At 48.5% G+C, this 19,004-nt stretch overlaps 1 protein-coding gene across 2 annotated transcripts; it reads left to right on the top strand.

Annotated features, from left to right (window-relative positions):
• The first annotated feature begins 10,680 nt into the window (after nt 1-10,680).
• FAM110A (family with sequence similarity 110 member A) lies at nt 10,681-16,954 on the top strand. 2 transcript variants are annotated; one of them, XM_075350517.1, is made up of 2 exons: nt 10,681-10,768; nt 12,333-16,954. In XM_075350517.1, the coding sequence occupies exon 2, from the start codon at nt 12,427-12,429 to the stop codon at nt 13,420-13,422; it is 996 nt and encodes a 331-aa protein (XP_075206632.1). In that variant the 5' UTR covers nt 10,681-10,768; nt 12,333-12,426; the 3' UTR covers nt 13,423-16,954. The 2 variants fall into 2 exon arrangements, with proteins under 2 accessions (XP_075206632.1, XP_075206633.1); XM_075350518.1 differs by having other exon boundaries at nt 10,743-10,775.
• The last annotated feature ends 2,050 nt before the right edge of the window (nt 16,955-19,004 follow it).

Below are 19,004 nucleotides of genomic sequence, written 5' to 3'. Positions count from 1 at the left end.
AACCGCCCCTTGCAGCCATGCCCTTACATCTCTAAAAGTTCAGGGCCACGCGATATGGTCTCGTCACTTCCACCAACACTTGACATCCCGCACCCCCTGGGGATACATAAGGTCAGCTTGGCACAGTTTTACATAGACATCCCCTATCCACATGGCCACAGGGAGGTACGGGAAAGGAGAGATACCAGTCTCCCTCTCCCACACTTCTTATCTTGCCCCCTATCTGTCGGTGTTCCCCAAAGTTCTGTTCTTGGACCCCTGCTCTTTTCCATCTACACCTTCATAGAGTCCTACACCTTTCAGTATCATCTCTACGCTAATGATATGCAGCTCTACCTCTCTGGACCCGATATCACTTCCTTACTAACCAGAATCTCACAATGTTTGTCTGCTATTTCATCTTTTTTCTCCTCTTAATTTCTAAAACTTAACGTAGCAAAACAGAATTCATAATCTTTTTTCTATCTCATTCAACTCCTCAACAGACCTATCCATCAGAATCAATGGCTGCTCACTCTCACCAGTCCCAAAAGCTCGCTGCCTCGGGGTTTCCCTGGACTCTGCTCTCTCTTTCAAGCCACATATCTAAGCATTTTCTACCTCCTGTTGGCTTCAAAGTAAAAATATTTCCCAAATGTGTACTCTCCTTAACCAAGAATCTGCAAAAACACTAGTGCATGCCCTCATCATCTCCTGCCTCGACTACTGCAACCTCCTTTTCCGTGGCCTACCTTCTAACACTCTTGCACCCTTTCAATCTATCCTAAACTCTGCCGCCCAATTAATCTACCTTTTCCCCCACTATTCCCCGGCCTCTCCACTCTGCTACTCCCCTCACTGGCTTCCCATTGCCCAAAGACTCAAGTTCAAAACCCTACCCATGACATACAAAGCTGTGACCTAATTTCCTGGTACCTACCTCCACGCAACCTCCAATCCTCACAAGATCTCTTCTACTCCCCTCTAATCTCCTCTTCCCATAATCGCATCCAAGATTTTTCCCATGCATCCCCCATGCTCTGGAACTCTCTACGAAAATGTGGCACCCCTGAGGCTTCCATCGTCACAAAGGTGCTGCACCTCATCCAGAGGTGTGGTATCCCATCCCAGGGTAGGGAAGGGGTCATCCACCGATTCACACAACACACGTGTGGCGCCCTGGACAAACCAGGGGCCACAGAGAACAACACTAACACACCCCACACTCCCGGTCAGGCACACCAAAGTCAGACAAAAACCCTTGTTGCCTTCCTCCAGGGGCTGATGTCCACACCAGGGGGTGGGCCAGGCGGTTGGCCCCGCCCACCGAGGAGTTCACAGTCCTGGAGGCGGGAAAAGTAGGAGAGATGAGTTTGAGAGTGGAAAGTGAGAGGAGGTGAAGTGGCAGTAGAGCAGACTGAAGTTGGTCCGGGTGTGTGGCCCGGACGGATCAGCAAGGTTGGCAGATGGTGGTGACCGTCTGCAGGAGTGACCGATCAGAGTTTACCATAAGGACCGTGGACGGGCGGTGGCCCGTCGGTACCGGACCGGTACACAAAGAGAAGTCAGCACCATCTGGCAGGGGATTACGGACCCTGACAAGGCTAGGAGTCGCCGTGAATTTGTCAAATCCGTTAGCGAAGGGAACCTCCTGGGTTCCCCAGCAGCCAAGTTCCGTCAGAAGGCAACCGTCCAACCGTGAGAGGGAAACACTGTCACCGCCAAGGCTAAAGTTCCCAGGGTCAGAGCCTGCGGGCAAAAGGGGCTCCGTCAGCACCCATCCAAGCTGGGGGAGCGGGTTACCGGTGGGAACCCATTGGGACCGTACACGTTACACAGGTGCAGGGAAAGGCAGTCACCATCAACCTGCCGGGAGGAGAAACACCGCAGCCGTCTGTGGGACCCGTCCATCCAGCCGTGTGTTTTACCGAGAACTGTGTCCTCATCATTGGCTGAGTGAGTACCACCGTGCCGTACGGCACAGTGCTGCCCCCGCGACCCTGCACCTCACCAGGCCCCGTAGCCCGCCTGCCATCCATCCCTACCCCATCACCGGGCCCCGGGACAACCAACTCCCTACCCACGGAGGGGAGAACTAACATCCAGGCTGCTCCCTGTCATCGCTCCCGGGATCCCCGTCCAGAGCAGCAGGGGTGTCACCAATATCACCACAACCGTGGGTGGCGTCACGGACAATAACCAAATCCCCACCATCCAATCCCTACCCGTTTTCACTCACGGGCGAGGAACGCCGCTCGAGTCCCCGGGATCCGGCCCACCGCTCGAGCCACCACCGAGCAGCCGCAGCAGCAGCGGCCGGACCCGAGCAGTGGGAAAGCGCAGCGTCCCCTCCTCCACTCACGACACACGCACACAGACAGACTCATCACAACACTTTACTAAACCGTGGTTAGGGCCTAGTGCAGCTGGACTTGTATAGTGGCTATCACCATCCCCGAAGCCAGTCTTTGGGTTGAGCTTAGTGGGTGAGGTATCTGAGGTGAGTAGGCGGAGCTGAGTTGACAGTGTCAGTGAGTAGTGTGGAGAGAAGGCGACCAGAGAGTAGAGACCCGGGGGTCCTGCTCGACCCGGGTGACACAGAAGAAGGGATGCTAGAGACACGAAACTGCGGGAAACACCCGTGGGCTTGCTCCACAGAACACCGGGTGGAAGGATCTGGCCGCAAAACGGGGACCCGGTCCTTAGACTAAAAGACAACTAACATACTCTTTAGTAACACTGGGGGCCTGGGTGGCTACAAGCATCCAGGGCTGAAAATCGGCACACGAATCCGCTGGAAGGGGGACACAGAGGCAGAAAACCCATTGAAGGTCCACAGTCCCTGGCTCAGGGCACTGTGTGCAGAGGCGCGGGACAGGAGGGTGGGAGCAAGCAAGATAGAGACGACCAGGAAAGGCACATCTGAGGGAGGCACCGGTATTGACCTCTGAGCTGCCTGGGATCGGCGGGAGCCCATCACGGTGGATTCCAGCATATCGCGGGTGATTGGCGACTTACTGTACACCTGTGGAACTGGTACCGTGAGTAAAGACTTTGACTGCAACCCCCAGTGTCGTCTACCTTCTTCCCGCACCCTCTCATGATCCTAGGGCCTTAAGCTGTACCTGTGGGGAGCAATATCACCTCAGCTGCGCCATCATCATATGCCCCGGGAAATACACAGTGAAGCGGTGGCCCAAGTAGCCGCAGTACCACAGGTGGCATCGCGAACTTTTACTTTTAAAGGGAACCTGTCACCACTTTTTTGGCCTATAAGCTGCCGCCACCACCACTGGGCTCTTATATACAGCATTCTGACATGCTGTATATAAGAGCCCAATCCGGGGGTATAACATAAAAAACACTTTATAATACTTACCTAACAGTCGCTGCGGTGGGCCTTATGGGCGTCTCTGTTGTCCGGTGCCGGCGCCGCCTCTTTCGGCCATATTCGTCCTCTTTCTGAAGCCTGGGTGCATGATGCGGCTGCGTCATACACACTCGCCAGTCCTGTGCAGGCGCACTACAATACTTTGATCTGTCCTGATCAGGACCTGATTGCCGGCGAGTGGGTATGACGTCGGACCCGTCATGCACCGCGGCTAGAGAAGAAGGAGCACAAAGATGGACAAAAGAGACGGTGCCTACCGTGGAAACCTTCAAAAAGAACCTGACGCCTTACCTCTTCCAACAAGCCTACAACCTGCAGTAACCCTCAGTCTACCATGTAGCCATCCACTTTTTAACATAGTGTAATTTTTAAAGTTGTCAATAAAAACTTTTTGTTTTTTCAGTATGTCGTGATACAGATTTTTTTCTTTGAAGAATACCATAGCATCGCATGACCTGCTCTACCCTCACCTACTGTATCTTCACCTGTAGACTGTGAGTCCTCAGGTGTAGAATCCTCTCTCCTCCTATATCAGTCTGTGGCTTGTATTGTTCATGATTATTGTACTTGTCCCCATTATGTGTACCCCTTTTCACATGTAAAGCGCCATGGAATAAATGGCGCTATAATAATAATAATGTAGAATTTATACCAACTGTACATACTGTATATAATTATACATAGGGGATACCCAGGTTATGCCAGCATGCTCCATACCACTATATACAGTGGGTATGGAAAGTATTCAGAGCCCTTTACATTTTTCAGTATTTGTTTAATTGCAGCCATTTGGTAAATTCAAAAAAGTTCATTTTTTTTCTCATTAATGTACACTCTGCACCCCATTCTGTCAGAAAAAAACTGAAATGTAGAAATGTTTGCAAATTTATTAAACAGGAAAAACTTAAATATCACATGGTCATAAGTATTCAGACCATTTGCTCAGACACTCGTATTTAAGTCACATGCTGTCCATTTCCTTGTGATCCTCCTTGAGATGGTTCTACTCCTTCATTCGAGTCCAGCTGTGTAAACTGATAGGACTTGATTTGCAAAGGCACGCACCTGTCTATATAAGAGCTCACAGTGCATGTCAGACAAATGAGAATCATGAAGTCAAAGGAACTGTCCAAGGAACTCAGAGACAGAATTGTGGCAAGGCACAGATCTGACCAAGGTTACAAAATAATTTCTGCAATACTCAAGGTTCCTAAGAGCACAGTGGCCTCCATGATCCTTAAATGGAAGACGTTTGAGACCACCAGAACTCTTCCTAGACCTGGCCGTCCAGCCAACCTGAGCAATCGTGGGAGAAGAGCCTTGATGAGAGAGGTAAAGAAGAACCCCAAGATCACTGTGACTGAGCTCCAGAGATGCAGTAGGGAGATGGGAGAAAGTCATAAAGTCAACTCTTACTGCAGCCCTCCACCAGTCGGGCCTTTATAGCAGAGTGGCCCAACAGTAGTCTCTCCTCAGTGCAAGACATATGAAAGCCAGCATAGAGTTTGCAAAAAAACACATGAAGGGCTCCCAGACTATGAGAAATAAGATTCTCTGGTCTGATGAGACGAAGATAGAACTTTATGGTGATAATTGTAAACAGTATGTATGGAGAAAACCAGGCACTGCTCATCACCTGCCCAATACAATCCCAATAGTGAAACATGGTGGTGGCAGTATCATCCTATGGCGGTATTTTTCAGCTGCAGGGACAGGACGACTGGTAGAAATTGTAGGAAAGATGAATGCGGCCAAGTACAGAGATATCCTGGATCAAAACCTCTTCTAGAGTGCTCTGTACCTCAGACTTGCCCAAAGGTTCACCTTCCAACAAGACAATAACCCTATGCACACAGCTAAAATAACAAAGGATTGGCTTCAGAACAACTCTGTGACAATTCTTCACTGGCCCAGCCAGAGCCCTGACCTAAACCCAATTGAGCATCTCTGGAGAAACCTGAAAACGGCTGTCCACCAACGTTCACCATCCAACCTCACGGAACTAGAGAGGATCTGCAAGGAAGAATGGCAGAGGATCCCCAAATCCAGGTGTGAAAAATATGTTGCATCATTCCCAAGAAGACTCATGGCTGTACTAGCTCAAAAGGGAACTTCTACTCAATACTGAGCAAAGGGTCTGAATACTTATGACCATGTGATATTTCCGTTTTTCTTGTTTAACAAATTTGCAAAAATTTCTACAGATCTGTTTTTTTTTCTGTCAACATGTGGTGCAGATTCTATATTATTATATAGAAAAAAAGTGAACTTTTTTGAATTTATGAAATGGCTGCAATGAAACAGAGTGAAAAATGTAAAGGGGTCTGAATACTTTCCATACCCACTGTACACCCACCATACCTGAATACTGAGACGGCGCATAGTCTACTAGGATGTTATCATTACAATCTGAGATTGAGCACAAGCCCAGACAGTTCCGCTCTCAGTGTCTGTGATTTCGGCCTGTGCTATGAGTCAGGATGACGGAGGTTATAATTTTACACCCGGCGGATGCTTGTGCTTATATTAAATAAATTAACTACCAAGAAACTTTATATGGATTCACAAAACAAGTCATTAACCAGGGCACCCGAGCTGGATCTGACCTGAACAACCTGTCGTGTTTCATCAGTGGCGCCATGTTTGCTGTTTGGGGTATTTTTAGTTTTCTTTAAACTTTCTTTGGTGCTGGGGTGGAGCTCCTGAGTCAGTCAGCCCTTCCCGAAATGGAGCAATGTGTCCTCGGAGAGGCTGCCCAGTCAACATTGGCATGTTAGAGCGTGATGTACGCCCACGATTTACCTGGCATTTTGAAGCTCTTAAAGTCACAAAAAAATATTAGTAGTGGGCAACCGGGGAATCGTGAGATCATGTGTTTTGGTAACATAGATGCAGTTATTATATTAACGTGTCTCAAATCTATGATGCAGCCATCTGTCCACAATGTGTAGGTCAGAACTATTGTATTATACGCTGGGTTCCTTCATATTTTGGATTCTTTTCCCATTATTTTCATTGTTTATATAATTTTTATTACCATGTCCGTGGGATTTCCCGCTAATATTCATGTAAATCCTTTCTCTGCCAGTGGAAATTACCTGGAGTTACCTAGACTGCAGTGCTAATTAGAGGATAGCCCCTGATATAAGGACACATTTACTTGGAACTTTTTTGACCATGCAGTCAAAGATTATTGCAGTTTTAGGCTATGTGCCCACGTTGCGTGTTTTCATGCATTTACGCTGCGATCTGCACTCGGTCTGGAGTGCAGTCAACAGATTGGTAAATCATATACATCACAAAATCACAGGAGGGGCTGGGGACATATACATCACTGGAGAGGCTGGGGGCATATATACATCACAGGAGTGGCTGGGGGCATATATACATCACAGGAGGGGCTGGAGCATATATATATATATATATATATATATATATATCACAGGAGGGGCTGGGGCATATATATATATGTATATATATATATCACAGGAGGGGCTGGGGACATATATACATCACAGGAGGGGCTGGGGACATATATACATCACAGGAGGGGCTGGAGACATATATACATCACAGGAGGGGCTGGAGACATATATACATCACAGGAGGGGCTGGAGACATATATACATCACAGAAGGGGCTAGGGACATATATATATCACAGAGGGGGCTGGGGACATAAATACATCACAGGAGTTGCTGGGGACATATATTTATCACAGGAGGGGCTGGGGGCCTATACACATCACAGGAGAGGCTGGGGCTCGGACTTCACTGGGGGGGGCACAGACAGTACTGCCAGGCGTGGACAGCACTGGCGGCGGCATGGACAGCACTAGGGGGGCAAGAACAGGACTGGAGGACATGGACAGGAATGAGGGAGCACAGACAAGACAGTACTGGGGTGGCAGGTGGTACACAGAACTGGGGGGGTGGCACACAGCACTGGTGGGTATACACAGTACTAGGGAGTACATAGCACTGGACGGAGGGCTCACAGCATCAGGAGGCAAGAGGCTCACAGCATCAGGAGGCAAGAGGCTCACAGCATCGGGAGGCAAGAGGCTCACAGCATCGGGAGGCAGGAGGCTCACAGCAGCGGGAGGCAGGAGGCTCACAGCAGCGGGAGGCAGGAGGCTCACAGCAGCGGGAGGCAGGAGGCTCACAGCAGCGGGAGGCAGGAGGCTCACAGCAGCGGGAGGCAGGAGGCTCACAGCAGCGGGAGGCAGGAGGCTCACAGCAGCGGGAGGCAGGAGGCTCACAGCAGCGGAAGGCAGGACGCTCACAGCAATGGGAAGCATGTAAATCAGGGAGACCGGTAAACCTGCTGCTTCTGTGGGATGGGAGTGCAGCACATCTCGCACTTACCCCGCCCACAAAGTACGTCGTCAGCACGCTGGCAGAGGCCAGCGTTCTGAGGACCTAATGGTATGCATGCGACACATTATGATTTAAAAAGTCGGCAGCCGACAAGACCGCGGCTGCCACCCGAGTACTGCGATTTCCGGGAATATGCCCAGGGTCCGCATAAAAAGTTATTGCGGGCCGCATACAGCCTGTGGGCCGGATGTTCCCCACCCCTGATATAGAAGCATAATACAAGTGAATGGGGTCATATTGCGACCTGCAAAATATTGCAACAAGGAAGTCACAAGTTAGGCTACTTTCACACTTGCGTTGTGCGGCATCCGTTGTAATCTGCCGCCTTGAGGAATTACGGTAACCGTTGCAGGAATCCGTTTATTCCTTATAGGCTTCTATTAAGGGCGGATTGCAACGGATGGTCTTGCGTTGCATCTGCCCTGCGGCGCATCAGTCGTTTTGTCACTGACCGTCAGGCGGGGGGAATGCGCAATGTAGCGTTTTTTTGCGCGACGGAATCCTTTTTTTTTTCACTGCGCATGCTCAGCTCATGTTTCTCTCTCTCGGTGGCCGAACGATTGGCCGACTTTTGTGAACAAACAGCTGATTGCCCGGCGGCCGACTTTTGAGAGCGATCAGCTGATCGCTCGGCTTTTGAGATTGATCAGCCGATCGCCCGGCGGCCAGCTTTTGTGGACGATCAGCTGATCGTTCACAATAGCCTGCCGCCAGTAAAACAGTAAAGAAAAAAAACGGATTGTTGTTTTGCAGCATCAGTCACATCAGTTGTGCCACTATCTGCAACGCATCCGCTGCATCCGTCACACAACTGATTGTGAAGGATGCCGCACAACGCAAGTGTGAAAGTAGCCTAATTCAACTGGTTCTGACTTTTTGTGACTTGTTTGTTGAGGTCTCAGCACCTTGTGGGCCTTCGCACAACTCTACTTACTTCCATTAAGCTGTTATGCAGCAGTGGCATACCGCAATCTTTGATCGTGCAGGAGCGTCTGATGAGAGGCCTGCGACTCCGTACTCAACACCAGAAATCTTACTCCAGTCTCCAACTGGAATAAGATTTCTGGCATAGGTCACACCACAGCTCGTCATGAATTAGATGACCTGTAGCAACACAGCCTCTTTTACGCACCCATCCCACTACAGCTCTGTAAAACAAGTGTGAAATGTCACAACATTTTTGTGCAACTGTGAGTCTGGAGAATGGCTTTAATGAATTGGGGGCCATTGTCATACATTTCTGCACACATTGATATTAAAGCAGCACTCCAGTGGGTTTTTTTTTTTTATTGCACCGCTGAAGTGGTGCTTTATATTTAAGTCCCCTGACCCCTGTCATATTCTAACCTCGTGGCGGCATCTTCTATAACCACCACTCTGGTTGGTCTTCTGTGATTTGTGACCTGCTGGCAGCTTCAGTGTTTCAAGGAGCGTGACGGTGATCACAACTCAATGCAAGTCTATGAGAGCCTCCTTCTGACTCTCATACACTTGCATTGAGACCTTGTGGCATAACTACTAATTTCCAGTCAGTCAGATGTTATGGGCACAAAATGGGCGCCAAGGAACCAGAGCAGCGCTGAACAGGATGAAAACGGCAGAGGGTGAGTATATAACAGATTAGATTTAAAGCACTACTCCAGCGCTGAAAAATCCAAAACACGTGAATGGTGCTTTAGAGGGGTCTTTACTACTAGGACTACCTGTCCTTATTCAACATGCCCCCATTAAAACAAAAAAAGCCTATACTCACCTAACGTGCCGAAACAGTTCTAGCAGTTTCGGCACTCACTTTCCTGGGGCTTACGTCAGGTTGTTACGTCACTCCAGCTCTGTGCTCAATCACCGCAGGCTTCCCTCTCTCCACCTTCAGACATATGAGTAATTAACTGGAAGTGAGCAGCCGCAGCTCTTGCTTGTTGTTGATTACTCATAAGCCTGACAGGCAGTGATTGGGTTCAGGGTGACGTAACAACCTCTGGAGAGCAGCGGGACAGTGAGTGCCAAAATCACAGGAACCACACCAGCACAGAAGGTGAGTACAAGCTTTTTTATTTAATGGGGTCAAACTTTGGGAATAGGTTTTCCGAGCAATGGATAACCCCTTTAAGCCTGGAGCTACACATCAACATGTGGCACATGACATCAGACAAATCACATGACCAAAAGGAATTGTGCAGCTTGTCAGCGACTTGCCGCGCAACTATTTTCGCGCTGTAAAAAAAATGGACGAATCACAAGTTGCGCATTCGCATGTGCTTTGTTTTGAAGTCTATGGCAAGAGAATCCAATATATTTGGAATATATTTGGAAACATTTGCAAATCTATGTTGCAGTGCAACACCATAGGAAATCCTCAGATGGGATGTTCCAATGTGACACATACGACCGCGTAGCCTTACCCATACAACAAATGTTTATTTTCTTGTACCAAAACATAGTTAAAATGATTACAAAATGTAACATTGCATATATTATCGATTGACTATAATGTAAAAACAACATATATATGTTGAGTGGCGGACAGATGCGGTTTGGAGCATTTTATTACAGACAAATGTAGCTCAAATGGACTCCATTTTTGCTCTTCTCTGACATTGGCCATCTTTTTGGGCTTGGGACTAAAGAACACAGTCAGATTTGCTCTTGAACCCATCCAAAAAGATGGACACCGCGCTAAACAGCGCTTTGAGCTCCATGTCTCTCATTGTAATGAATGGCTATATCAGGGCATTTCTGTATCGTGTTGGGTTTTTTTTTAGAAGCCATGAAACCACCGCTGAACATTATATATACTTAGCCTTATTCAGTTTACACTCTCCAGGTAAAAGTAAAACCTCAGCAGATGGGAGACAGGCGGGCTATGAATGGTTAAATGCTGGCGGAGACAGATTAGTAGTCATACAGGAAGAGGTGTGTAGAGCAGAGGTAGGGGTGGAGGCACACTGAGAACCAGGTGAGGAGGCCACAGGCTGGGAAACAGGCACTGAGGACTCTGCAAGGACTCTGACCTCCCCAGGTAAGAGGTGAGCGGTGCGTATGCGGATATGAGTGTACGAGCCATGCTAAGGAAGAGCTGCTGGCACACATTGTACCATAGATCCCCATTCACCAGCCTAAAGAATGTTTTTTGGCCTCCGCCTGGCAGATCTGTGTCCTCCAGGAATGTATGGTAGAGGGCCACCTCAAAAAAGTATATAGTGTATACACATATCTATAAAAAATGTAAACAATCTGAGTGCCCCGGCGTTTATCCCCACAGCACAGACAAATGCTATGGGCGCTTCACCCCAAGGTGCCTGCACAGAGTTTTCTTTTATTTTTGGGGGGAACAAAAATCTCTGTTTTGAGACAGAAATGGATCCAGCAGAAAGTAGATGTTTTGTATTTCCCATTCCTTCTGAATCTTCTGCCTTCCATTCAAGAAAATGCATTAAAAAATTGCATTGTTTCTCCCCTCCCCCTATTAAAAAAATGCTGTTTGTTGACCCTTCCTAATGAGGACAGATAAGGTAAGTATTGGCACTGCTGTGTATGTAGGTGGCAATGCTGTTGTGTATATAGGTGTCTGATCTAAGCGAGGCCACTATTGTTTAGGTAGGTAGCTGGAATTAGAGTGGCACATCGGGATAGGTAGGAGGCTGCGTTGTAGGGCACTGCTGTGTGGAGAGTCGGTGGCATTGTGTGTGGCGGATACTCTGGGTCCCACCGCCTAAGCTCTAGGTCACTTTCTCCTATAGCCAGGGAGGGGATAATTCATGTTTAAATGTAATTGTCTCCTTTCTCTTTCTGGGATGCTGTCCCTTCCCCCATCCACTCCCTTGTCTGCCAACCTGATGGACAGGTCATTGTGACTGAGCTGACCCTCCCTCCGGCAGCACTTATCTCCCCAGAGGAGGTGGCTTCAGCCCCCTATTCCACAGGCTTTTTTTTTCTGTAATGTGGGTCACCGGTTGCCCTGGTGATGCTGTTCCCCCATTATTAGGAGCCCTTTGTCGCCCCCTGTAATTGTGACAATGGGTTGTGTTACCCACTGTGTTTAATATTGCATCTGGAGAGGGGTAGTGCTAGGGGTTAGACTTTGGAAAAGTTGCACAAGACCTGTAATTGTACGATTGCCCCATTGTGCCAGCTACAAAATATTCAATCTGGCGGCATGATACAAAGATAAATCCAGGTCATAGTGCAGCCAAATCAATAGATAATGTGTATTCCCCCCCCCCCCCCTCCCTGAGTGGAATTTTCCAGCCATGGAGCTGCAGTTCAGGGACAGATGTCTAGAAGGGGGGCTCTATTAGCAGCGATGATGGAGGTGGGGGTTTGTGGTTGGTGGTGTTGCTGCCAGCAACTGCCATACAGGGTGGGTGGGAGCTGCACAGTTTGAAGAGGTGCCCATGGCAGGGATTGGGCGAGTGGAGTAGGAGAGGGTGGAGGGCTGCACGGTGGATGTAAAGAGCGGCCCGCCCTCGGCTGCAGCCTGTGGCTTTGTGTGTGATGCTGTCAGACCGGCAAACACTTGTAAACTGCATGAGAGGGATGAGCGAGTTAACATTCTCTCCTGCTTTGCACTTCTTTTCCTGCAGGAGAGACTCTTCCATCCTGGACGCTGAGGGATGTTAGGATTTTCCGCCCCTACCGAAGAGCACCAAGAGTGAACGAAGCTAAAGAGTCCCCACCATGTCCGTGGGCACGTTACAGTCCGCAGGGATGGGTGCCCCCCTCACTTCCGTCATGCCGTTCCGAATCCTCAACAAAGGTCCTGAATACTTTCGACGACAGGTGGAGAACGGAGCTCGGAAACCCAGTGCGGTAGAGAGACTGGAAGCTGATAAAGCAAAGTACGTCAAAAGCAAACAAGTGGTCAGCACCAAGCAAGAGCCGGTGAAGCCCGTGTTGTCCCGGCAGCCACTCTTCTCCCCGGGTGTTCGGAGAGTACTGCTCACCCCCAACCGCAGGGGCTCCCCAACTACAACAAGGGTAGAGAATCGAGGTGCCAAAAATTCTCTAAATCTGGAGATTCTTAATAACCTGATAAACATTTGTGACAGTCCTCTGACATCCCCACGGGCAGATATTGTGCCATGGCAAGAGGTGGAGAAGCTACAGAGTTCATCAACCCCAAGCACACCTGCCAGCCAGCGGACGCCCAGCACAACAGCTGTACGCAGAGTGGACGTTCGTCCTGGTGATGCACCTCATCTTTCCCCCGCTCCAAATATCCTCATCACCCCAGTGTTTGAGCTACCTGCCAAATCCTGCCTGAACATTGACAGTCCCCTCTGCTCACCCACCGGTACCCCAAGCGAAAAAGGGAAAAAGCAAACTCTTCTACATCGTTCCAAGTCCGACCTAAGTGACCGATATTCCCGAGCCAGCGCTGATCTTGAACGTTTCTTCAATTATTGCGGTCTGGACCCCGGGGAGGTTTCCAACATTGGAGCAGAGCACTTTGTCCGGGCAAGTTCAGATATTGTGTCCGTCAAGTTCCATAGCGTCAGCGCAGAAAGCTCAGAATACGCTCAATCCCAAGTCAGCGCGGCCACCCCCGAAGACGCTACGGCAGCAAAAGCACGTATTCCCTATGGGATCTCCATCATTGAACGTAACGCCAGGGTCATAAAATGGCTGTATGGATTACGGCAAACCAGAGAGGTCCAAAAGCTGTCCTCGTAGCAGGATGACGTGACCTGATGAAGGGCTGGACAGTTTAGAGATCTGCGTTACACTTTTGTCTGGAAGTATTGAACAGTTTGTTTTGTAGTGTTTAGTGGGAGGTTGATACTTAAGTGGTTCCCAAAATCCAGTACGGCCCCCAACAGGTCATGATTTCAGGATTTCCTTAGTATTGACCAGGTGATGCTTTGATGATTCCATCACCTGTTCAATGCTAATGTGACCTGCTGGGGGCCGTGAAGACTGGAGTTTGGGAAACGCTGATTTACATGTCTCTGGATGTTGCAAATCCACAACTCCCAATATGTCCTGACCACCTTTAAGGCATCCTGGGGGCTGTAGTCCTGCTGTAAGTGCGAGGACGCAGTGATAAATGTTGACTTACTGTATATTCCTCTTGTATTGGTACTTTAATACCAAGCCCGGAGCTCACTTAGATTGTGCAGATATAATCTATGGTTCTGAACTTGCATGTAGCAGCATGCTGAGACTTGTAGTTCCCCACCACAGATTGCATATCTTAGATTCTGTATGCCATTCATACATTAGACGCACAACAATACATGATTCCCATTAATGCCTGGACCAACCCAATCCACCCTGCTCTGCTCTTCTTACCTCTGAGTAAATTTTGTGTTTTTAGACTTCTCAGATTGTACCGGAGCCTGTAGTCTGCGGCGCCCCCCACAGGGCAAAGGACAATAAACCCTACCTGGTGTATAATGTGTAGGGTGCAGCATTGTGGTATACAGGGGCGTAGTGATGGACAAGTAATAGATTCTGAGAATGGTTTATGCCAAGTAGCACAATGCAAACAGCATTTCAGTAGTATTTCAAAGCCTTAGTATTGATTAATGAACCTCTCATACCTGACGTAGCAGAGCTGAATGTGTCACTACAATCCACCTAATGCAGGAGATTTACTTTAAGCCCAGCTGCAATGTTACATAGAAAACACGCCAAACTCTGCTCTGCTGCATCAGTAAACATTGGCTCTGCTGCCTTTATCCAATGTTGCACTGGCTCGAGGCACTTCATCAGTTATGTTCACATTTTTCTTTTTCCAAAAACAAATGTTCAGCCGCTCACACCGTCCATGTCATTTGCATGTAGCTCAGCGGCCATTGCATTTGCGCAAATACGTTTCTAATTTAAAGGGATTTTTCATTGTATGATAAGTTCTGTGACTTTGTAATTTCTCCATTATTTATGTGATGTCTTCTACCTGATAGTGAATGGAAATCTGCAGGGCTCGTCTCCGTGTATCTGAACATGATCATGGCGGCTGTACTGCATCTGGAATGGTTCCGTTCACTGTCAGCAAGCTGAGATTTTGCAAATGTTGAGCCACTGAAAATTACAGTATATTACAATGTCCATAAGCTTCTCCTTGTAAAATGATTGAACATTATTTACATAAAGCTGAAAAACACCTATCTTTACATTTTTAGATGTTTAGGTGCTCGTCTCCCAATAAGATCTCCGTTTTAGCTGGATCAGATGTACCAGTCATGAAAAATATGCTAATTAGGTTGGAAGTGCGCAGGGGCGTGTCAGTGCACTACTTCCAAGACCATTGACACGCCCCAGTGCACTTCTAATCTGAATTATGGCATCTGCACTAGATTTCTCATGACTGGCACATCTGATATCTACAAAAATGGTATCATTTTTAGGCAAGCGAGCTCTTGTGCCCAGCATAGGTCAGACCCATAGCATTACATTCCTAGACGCTTGATTGATAAGTCTGAGTTCCCACTTTGTTTTTTGTTGCACTTTTTTTTTTTGTTTATTTTAGCTTCCTATCCATGTTTCTGTGCAGACTGATTCCTTAATATATCTCTCAAGTGAGTTGTATTTTTGTTTTTCTGATATAAAAGCTCCAAATCCTCTGCATACAGTTAAATAAGATTCTGCAGTCACCACTAGAGGGAGCTCACTACAGACTATGTTCAATGTGTAAACAATATGCAGTCAGCTCTTGAGCTCCCTCTAGTGGTGGCCTTAGGTAGTTAAAATGTTATTGTGTACCTTGTTCATTGCAAGGGATTTAGAGCTCTATCAGGAAAAACAAATAAAATAACACCTTTTAGTATATGGAGGATATCAGCGTCTGAAGTTGGCTAAGGGGTGCTTCACACACAGCGAGCTCGCTGCCGAGATCGCTGCTGAGTCACGCTTTTTGTGACGCAGCAGTGACCTCATTAGCGATCTCGCTGTGTGTGACACTGAGCAGCGATCTGGCCCCTGCTGCGAGATCGCTGCTCGTTACACACAGCCCTGGTTCGTTTTCTTCAAAGCCGCTCTCCTGCTGTGACACACAGATCGCTGTGTGTGACAGCAAGAGAGCGACAAATGAAGCGAGCAGGGAGCAGGAGCCGGCGTCTGACAGCTGAGGTAAGCTGTATCCAAGATAAACATCGGGTAACCAAGGTGGTTACCCGATATTTACCTTAGTTACCAGCCTCTGCAGCTCTCACGCTGCCTGTGCTGCCGGCTCCGGCTCTCTGCACATGTAGCTGCTGTACACATCGGGTTAATTAACCTGATGTGTACAGCAGCTAGGAGAGCAAGGAGCCAGCGCTAAGCAGTGTGCGCGGCTCCCTGCTCTCTGCACATGTAACTGCATTACACATCGGGTTAATTAACCCGATGTGTACTGTAGAAGGAGAGCAAGGAGCCAGCGCTCAGTGTGCGCGGCTCCCTGCTCACACTGGTAACTAATGTAAACATCGGGTAACCATACCCGATGTTTACCTTAGTTACCAGTCTCCGCAGCTTCCAGACGGCGGCTCCGTGCAAGCGCAGCGTCGCTTGCACGTCGCTGCTGGCTGGGGGCTGTTCACTGGTCGCTGGTGAGATCTGCCTGTTTGACAGCTCACCAGCGACCATGTAGCGATGCAGCAGCGATCCTGACCAGGTCAGATCGCTGGTCGGATCGCTGCTGCATCGCTAAGTGTGAAGGTACCCTAATGCTCACACAGCTGTGACTAACCTCTTGATGGATCCTGTTCATTTTTGTGGGGTCAGTGATTGCCAACTGCATCGTTATTAGTTTAATTCCCACAAAAATGAATATCTGTCCTGAGGTTACTTATATAATCCAATGCAAAGCCGCTGGACGGAGTGGAGTGCTTTTATCGATCCATTGGAAATCAGATACAAGGTGACGCACATAAGTGACTGGGATCCATCCACTCAAACAGCTGTGGATACATCTGGGGGGGATCTGCACATCTCTGGCTGCCATCACCCTCGTCATTTCTCCGCATCTCGTGGCCCACCACTAGCCATTGGATTTTATGGACTGTTAGGTCAGGTCAGCGGTGACTGATGAGTGTTGTGGATATGGAGCAGGGAGTCCCCCCTGTGATCGCAGGGTTAATATTAGCCGCTGTGTCAGGACGTGGTGGCACGAAGGACAATGTACCTCTCATTAGCAGGCTGTGTGGGCCGCACCGCTCCCAATGAGCCTTTTGTCTTTTATTTGCTGCTTCCAAACAATTTTGTGTTTTGTAAAGAGCTTTTATCCTGTTAGTAAAAAAAAAAATAATTCTGAAATGCGCTGGTGTCTGATATCTCCTCTGCAAAGGGGGTTTTGTTTGCAGCTTGTTATGTATACACATGGACATTAAGCAGCTTGATAAAGGGACAGTAAGGGGTACTTCACACACAGCGAGATCGCTACTGAGATCGCTGCTGAGTCACGTTTTTTGTGACCTCATTAGCAATCTCGCTATGTGTGACACTGAGCAGCGATCTGGCCCCTGCTGTGAGATCGCTGCTCATTACACAGTGCTGGTTCGTTTTTTTTTTTTATTGTTGCTCTCCCGCTGATAAGCACACATCGCTGTGTGTGACAGCGAGAGAGCAACAATCCTGAATGTCCAGGGAGCAGGAGCCGGCGTCTGACAGCCTGCGGTAAGCTGTAACCAAGGTAAACATCGGGTAACCAAGGTGGTTACCCGATATTTACCTTCGTTACCAGCCTCCGCAGCTCTCACGCTGCCAGTGCCGGCTCCTGCTCCCTGCACACGCTAAGTTAAGCGGTGTGAGCTGGTAACTAAGGTAAACATCGGGTAACCATACCCGATGTTTACCTTAGTTACCAGTGTCCGCAGCTTCACACTTTAGCGATGCAGCTCCTGGTCAGGATCGCTGCTGCATCGCTACATGGTCACTGGTGAGCTGTCAAACAGGCAGATCTCACCAGCGACCAGTGACCAGCCCCCAGCCAGCAGCGACGTGCAAGCGACGCTGCGCTTGCACGGAGCCGGCGTCTGGAAGCTGCGGACACTGGTAACTAAGGTAAACATCGGGTATGGTTACCCGATGTTTACCTTAGTTACCAGCTCACACCGCTTAGCTTAGCGTGTGCAGGGAGCAGGAGCCGGCACTGGCAGCATGAGAGCTGCGGAGGCTGGTAACGAAGGTAAATATCGGGTAACCACCTTGGTTACCCGATGTTTACCTTGGTTACAGCTTACCGCAGGCTGTCAGACGCCGGCTCCTGCTCCCTTCACATTCAGGATTGTTGCTCTCACGCTGTCACACACAGCGATGTGTGCTTATCAGCGGGAGAGCAACACTAAAAAAACGAACCAGCACTGTGTGTAACGAGCAGCGATCTCACAGCAGGGGCCAGATCGCTGCTCAGTGTCACACACAGCGAGATCACTAATGAGGTCACAAAAAACGTGACTCAGCAGCGATCTCAGTAGCGATCTCGCTGTGTGTGAAGTACCCCTAACCTGGGAGTTTATCACTGTCCAGAATAATACTTTATTCTCTGTTATCAGTCACTTAAGGCTGGGTAGAGGCTGCCAGGCTAGAACACCAACCCCCCCCCCCCCCCCCCCCTTCCCTCAATCTGTCACGCATCTCCTGTCCTGGGAGGTTCCCAAAAGCTACTGGTGGGTAGTGACCCTTTCAGGTCTCGTAGACATTACATAGTACGTCACCAAATTAGTCTAATCTTTAATATGTGTTCCCCCTCCGATTGCTCATAATACATGTGATGATATTTAGGGAATTTCCTATAATTGTGGGAAACAATAGTCTCATCAGAGCATTGTAGTTACACAACATCAGAGGCGGCCCGGTATGGATGCTAGCACCAAATGGATCAACAGAGGTGGACATAATACCATGCACAGATGTGTATGTGTGTGTGTGTGTGTGTGTGTATGTGTGTATGTGTTCTCACACACCTATTGGGAATTAGAAAAAACATGGCTGCTTTCTTTTAGAAACCGTACCCCCTCTGACAGTAGGTTATGCATGGAACTCCACATCAGCTCTATTCACTTCAATGGAGCTGAATTGGAAAACCAGACTCCATAAATATTCAGGGATGGTGTTTCTGAAATAAAGGGGTGTCTATTCTTTGACAACCCCTGTAATATTCCCATGTACATTAGATGACATTGGTGTAGCCAACAGCCATCTCTCACTATTTTCCCCATACTTATGAACTCGTGTTATCATGGAAGGATCAAAGCTTCAAATTAAAAAAGTTGCTGTGTAAAAAAAAAAAAAAAAAAATGTGGAGCTCAGTCGGAGGAGCGTGGCCTAGCCAGGCC

Source organism: Anomaloglossus baeobatrachus, chromosome 5 (genome assembly GCF_048569485.1).
Source record: "Anomaloglossus baeobatrachus isolate aAnoBae1 chromosome 5, aAnoBae1.hap1, whole genome shotgun sequence".
NCBI lineage: Eukaryota > Metazoa > Chordata > Amphibia > Anura > Aromobatidae > Anomaloglossus > Anomaloglossus baeobatrachus.
The sequence above is the reverse complement of the archived record's forward strand: the minus strand, read 5'-3'. Positions and strand labels throughout refer to the sequence as shown.

What these genes read in the sequence shown, in the direction of transcription:
- FAM110A (XM_075350517.1), top strand. Translation starts at nt 12,427, where the DNA reads ATGTCCGTGGGCACGTTACAGTCCGCAGGGATGGGTGCCCCCCTCACT.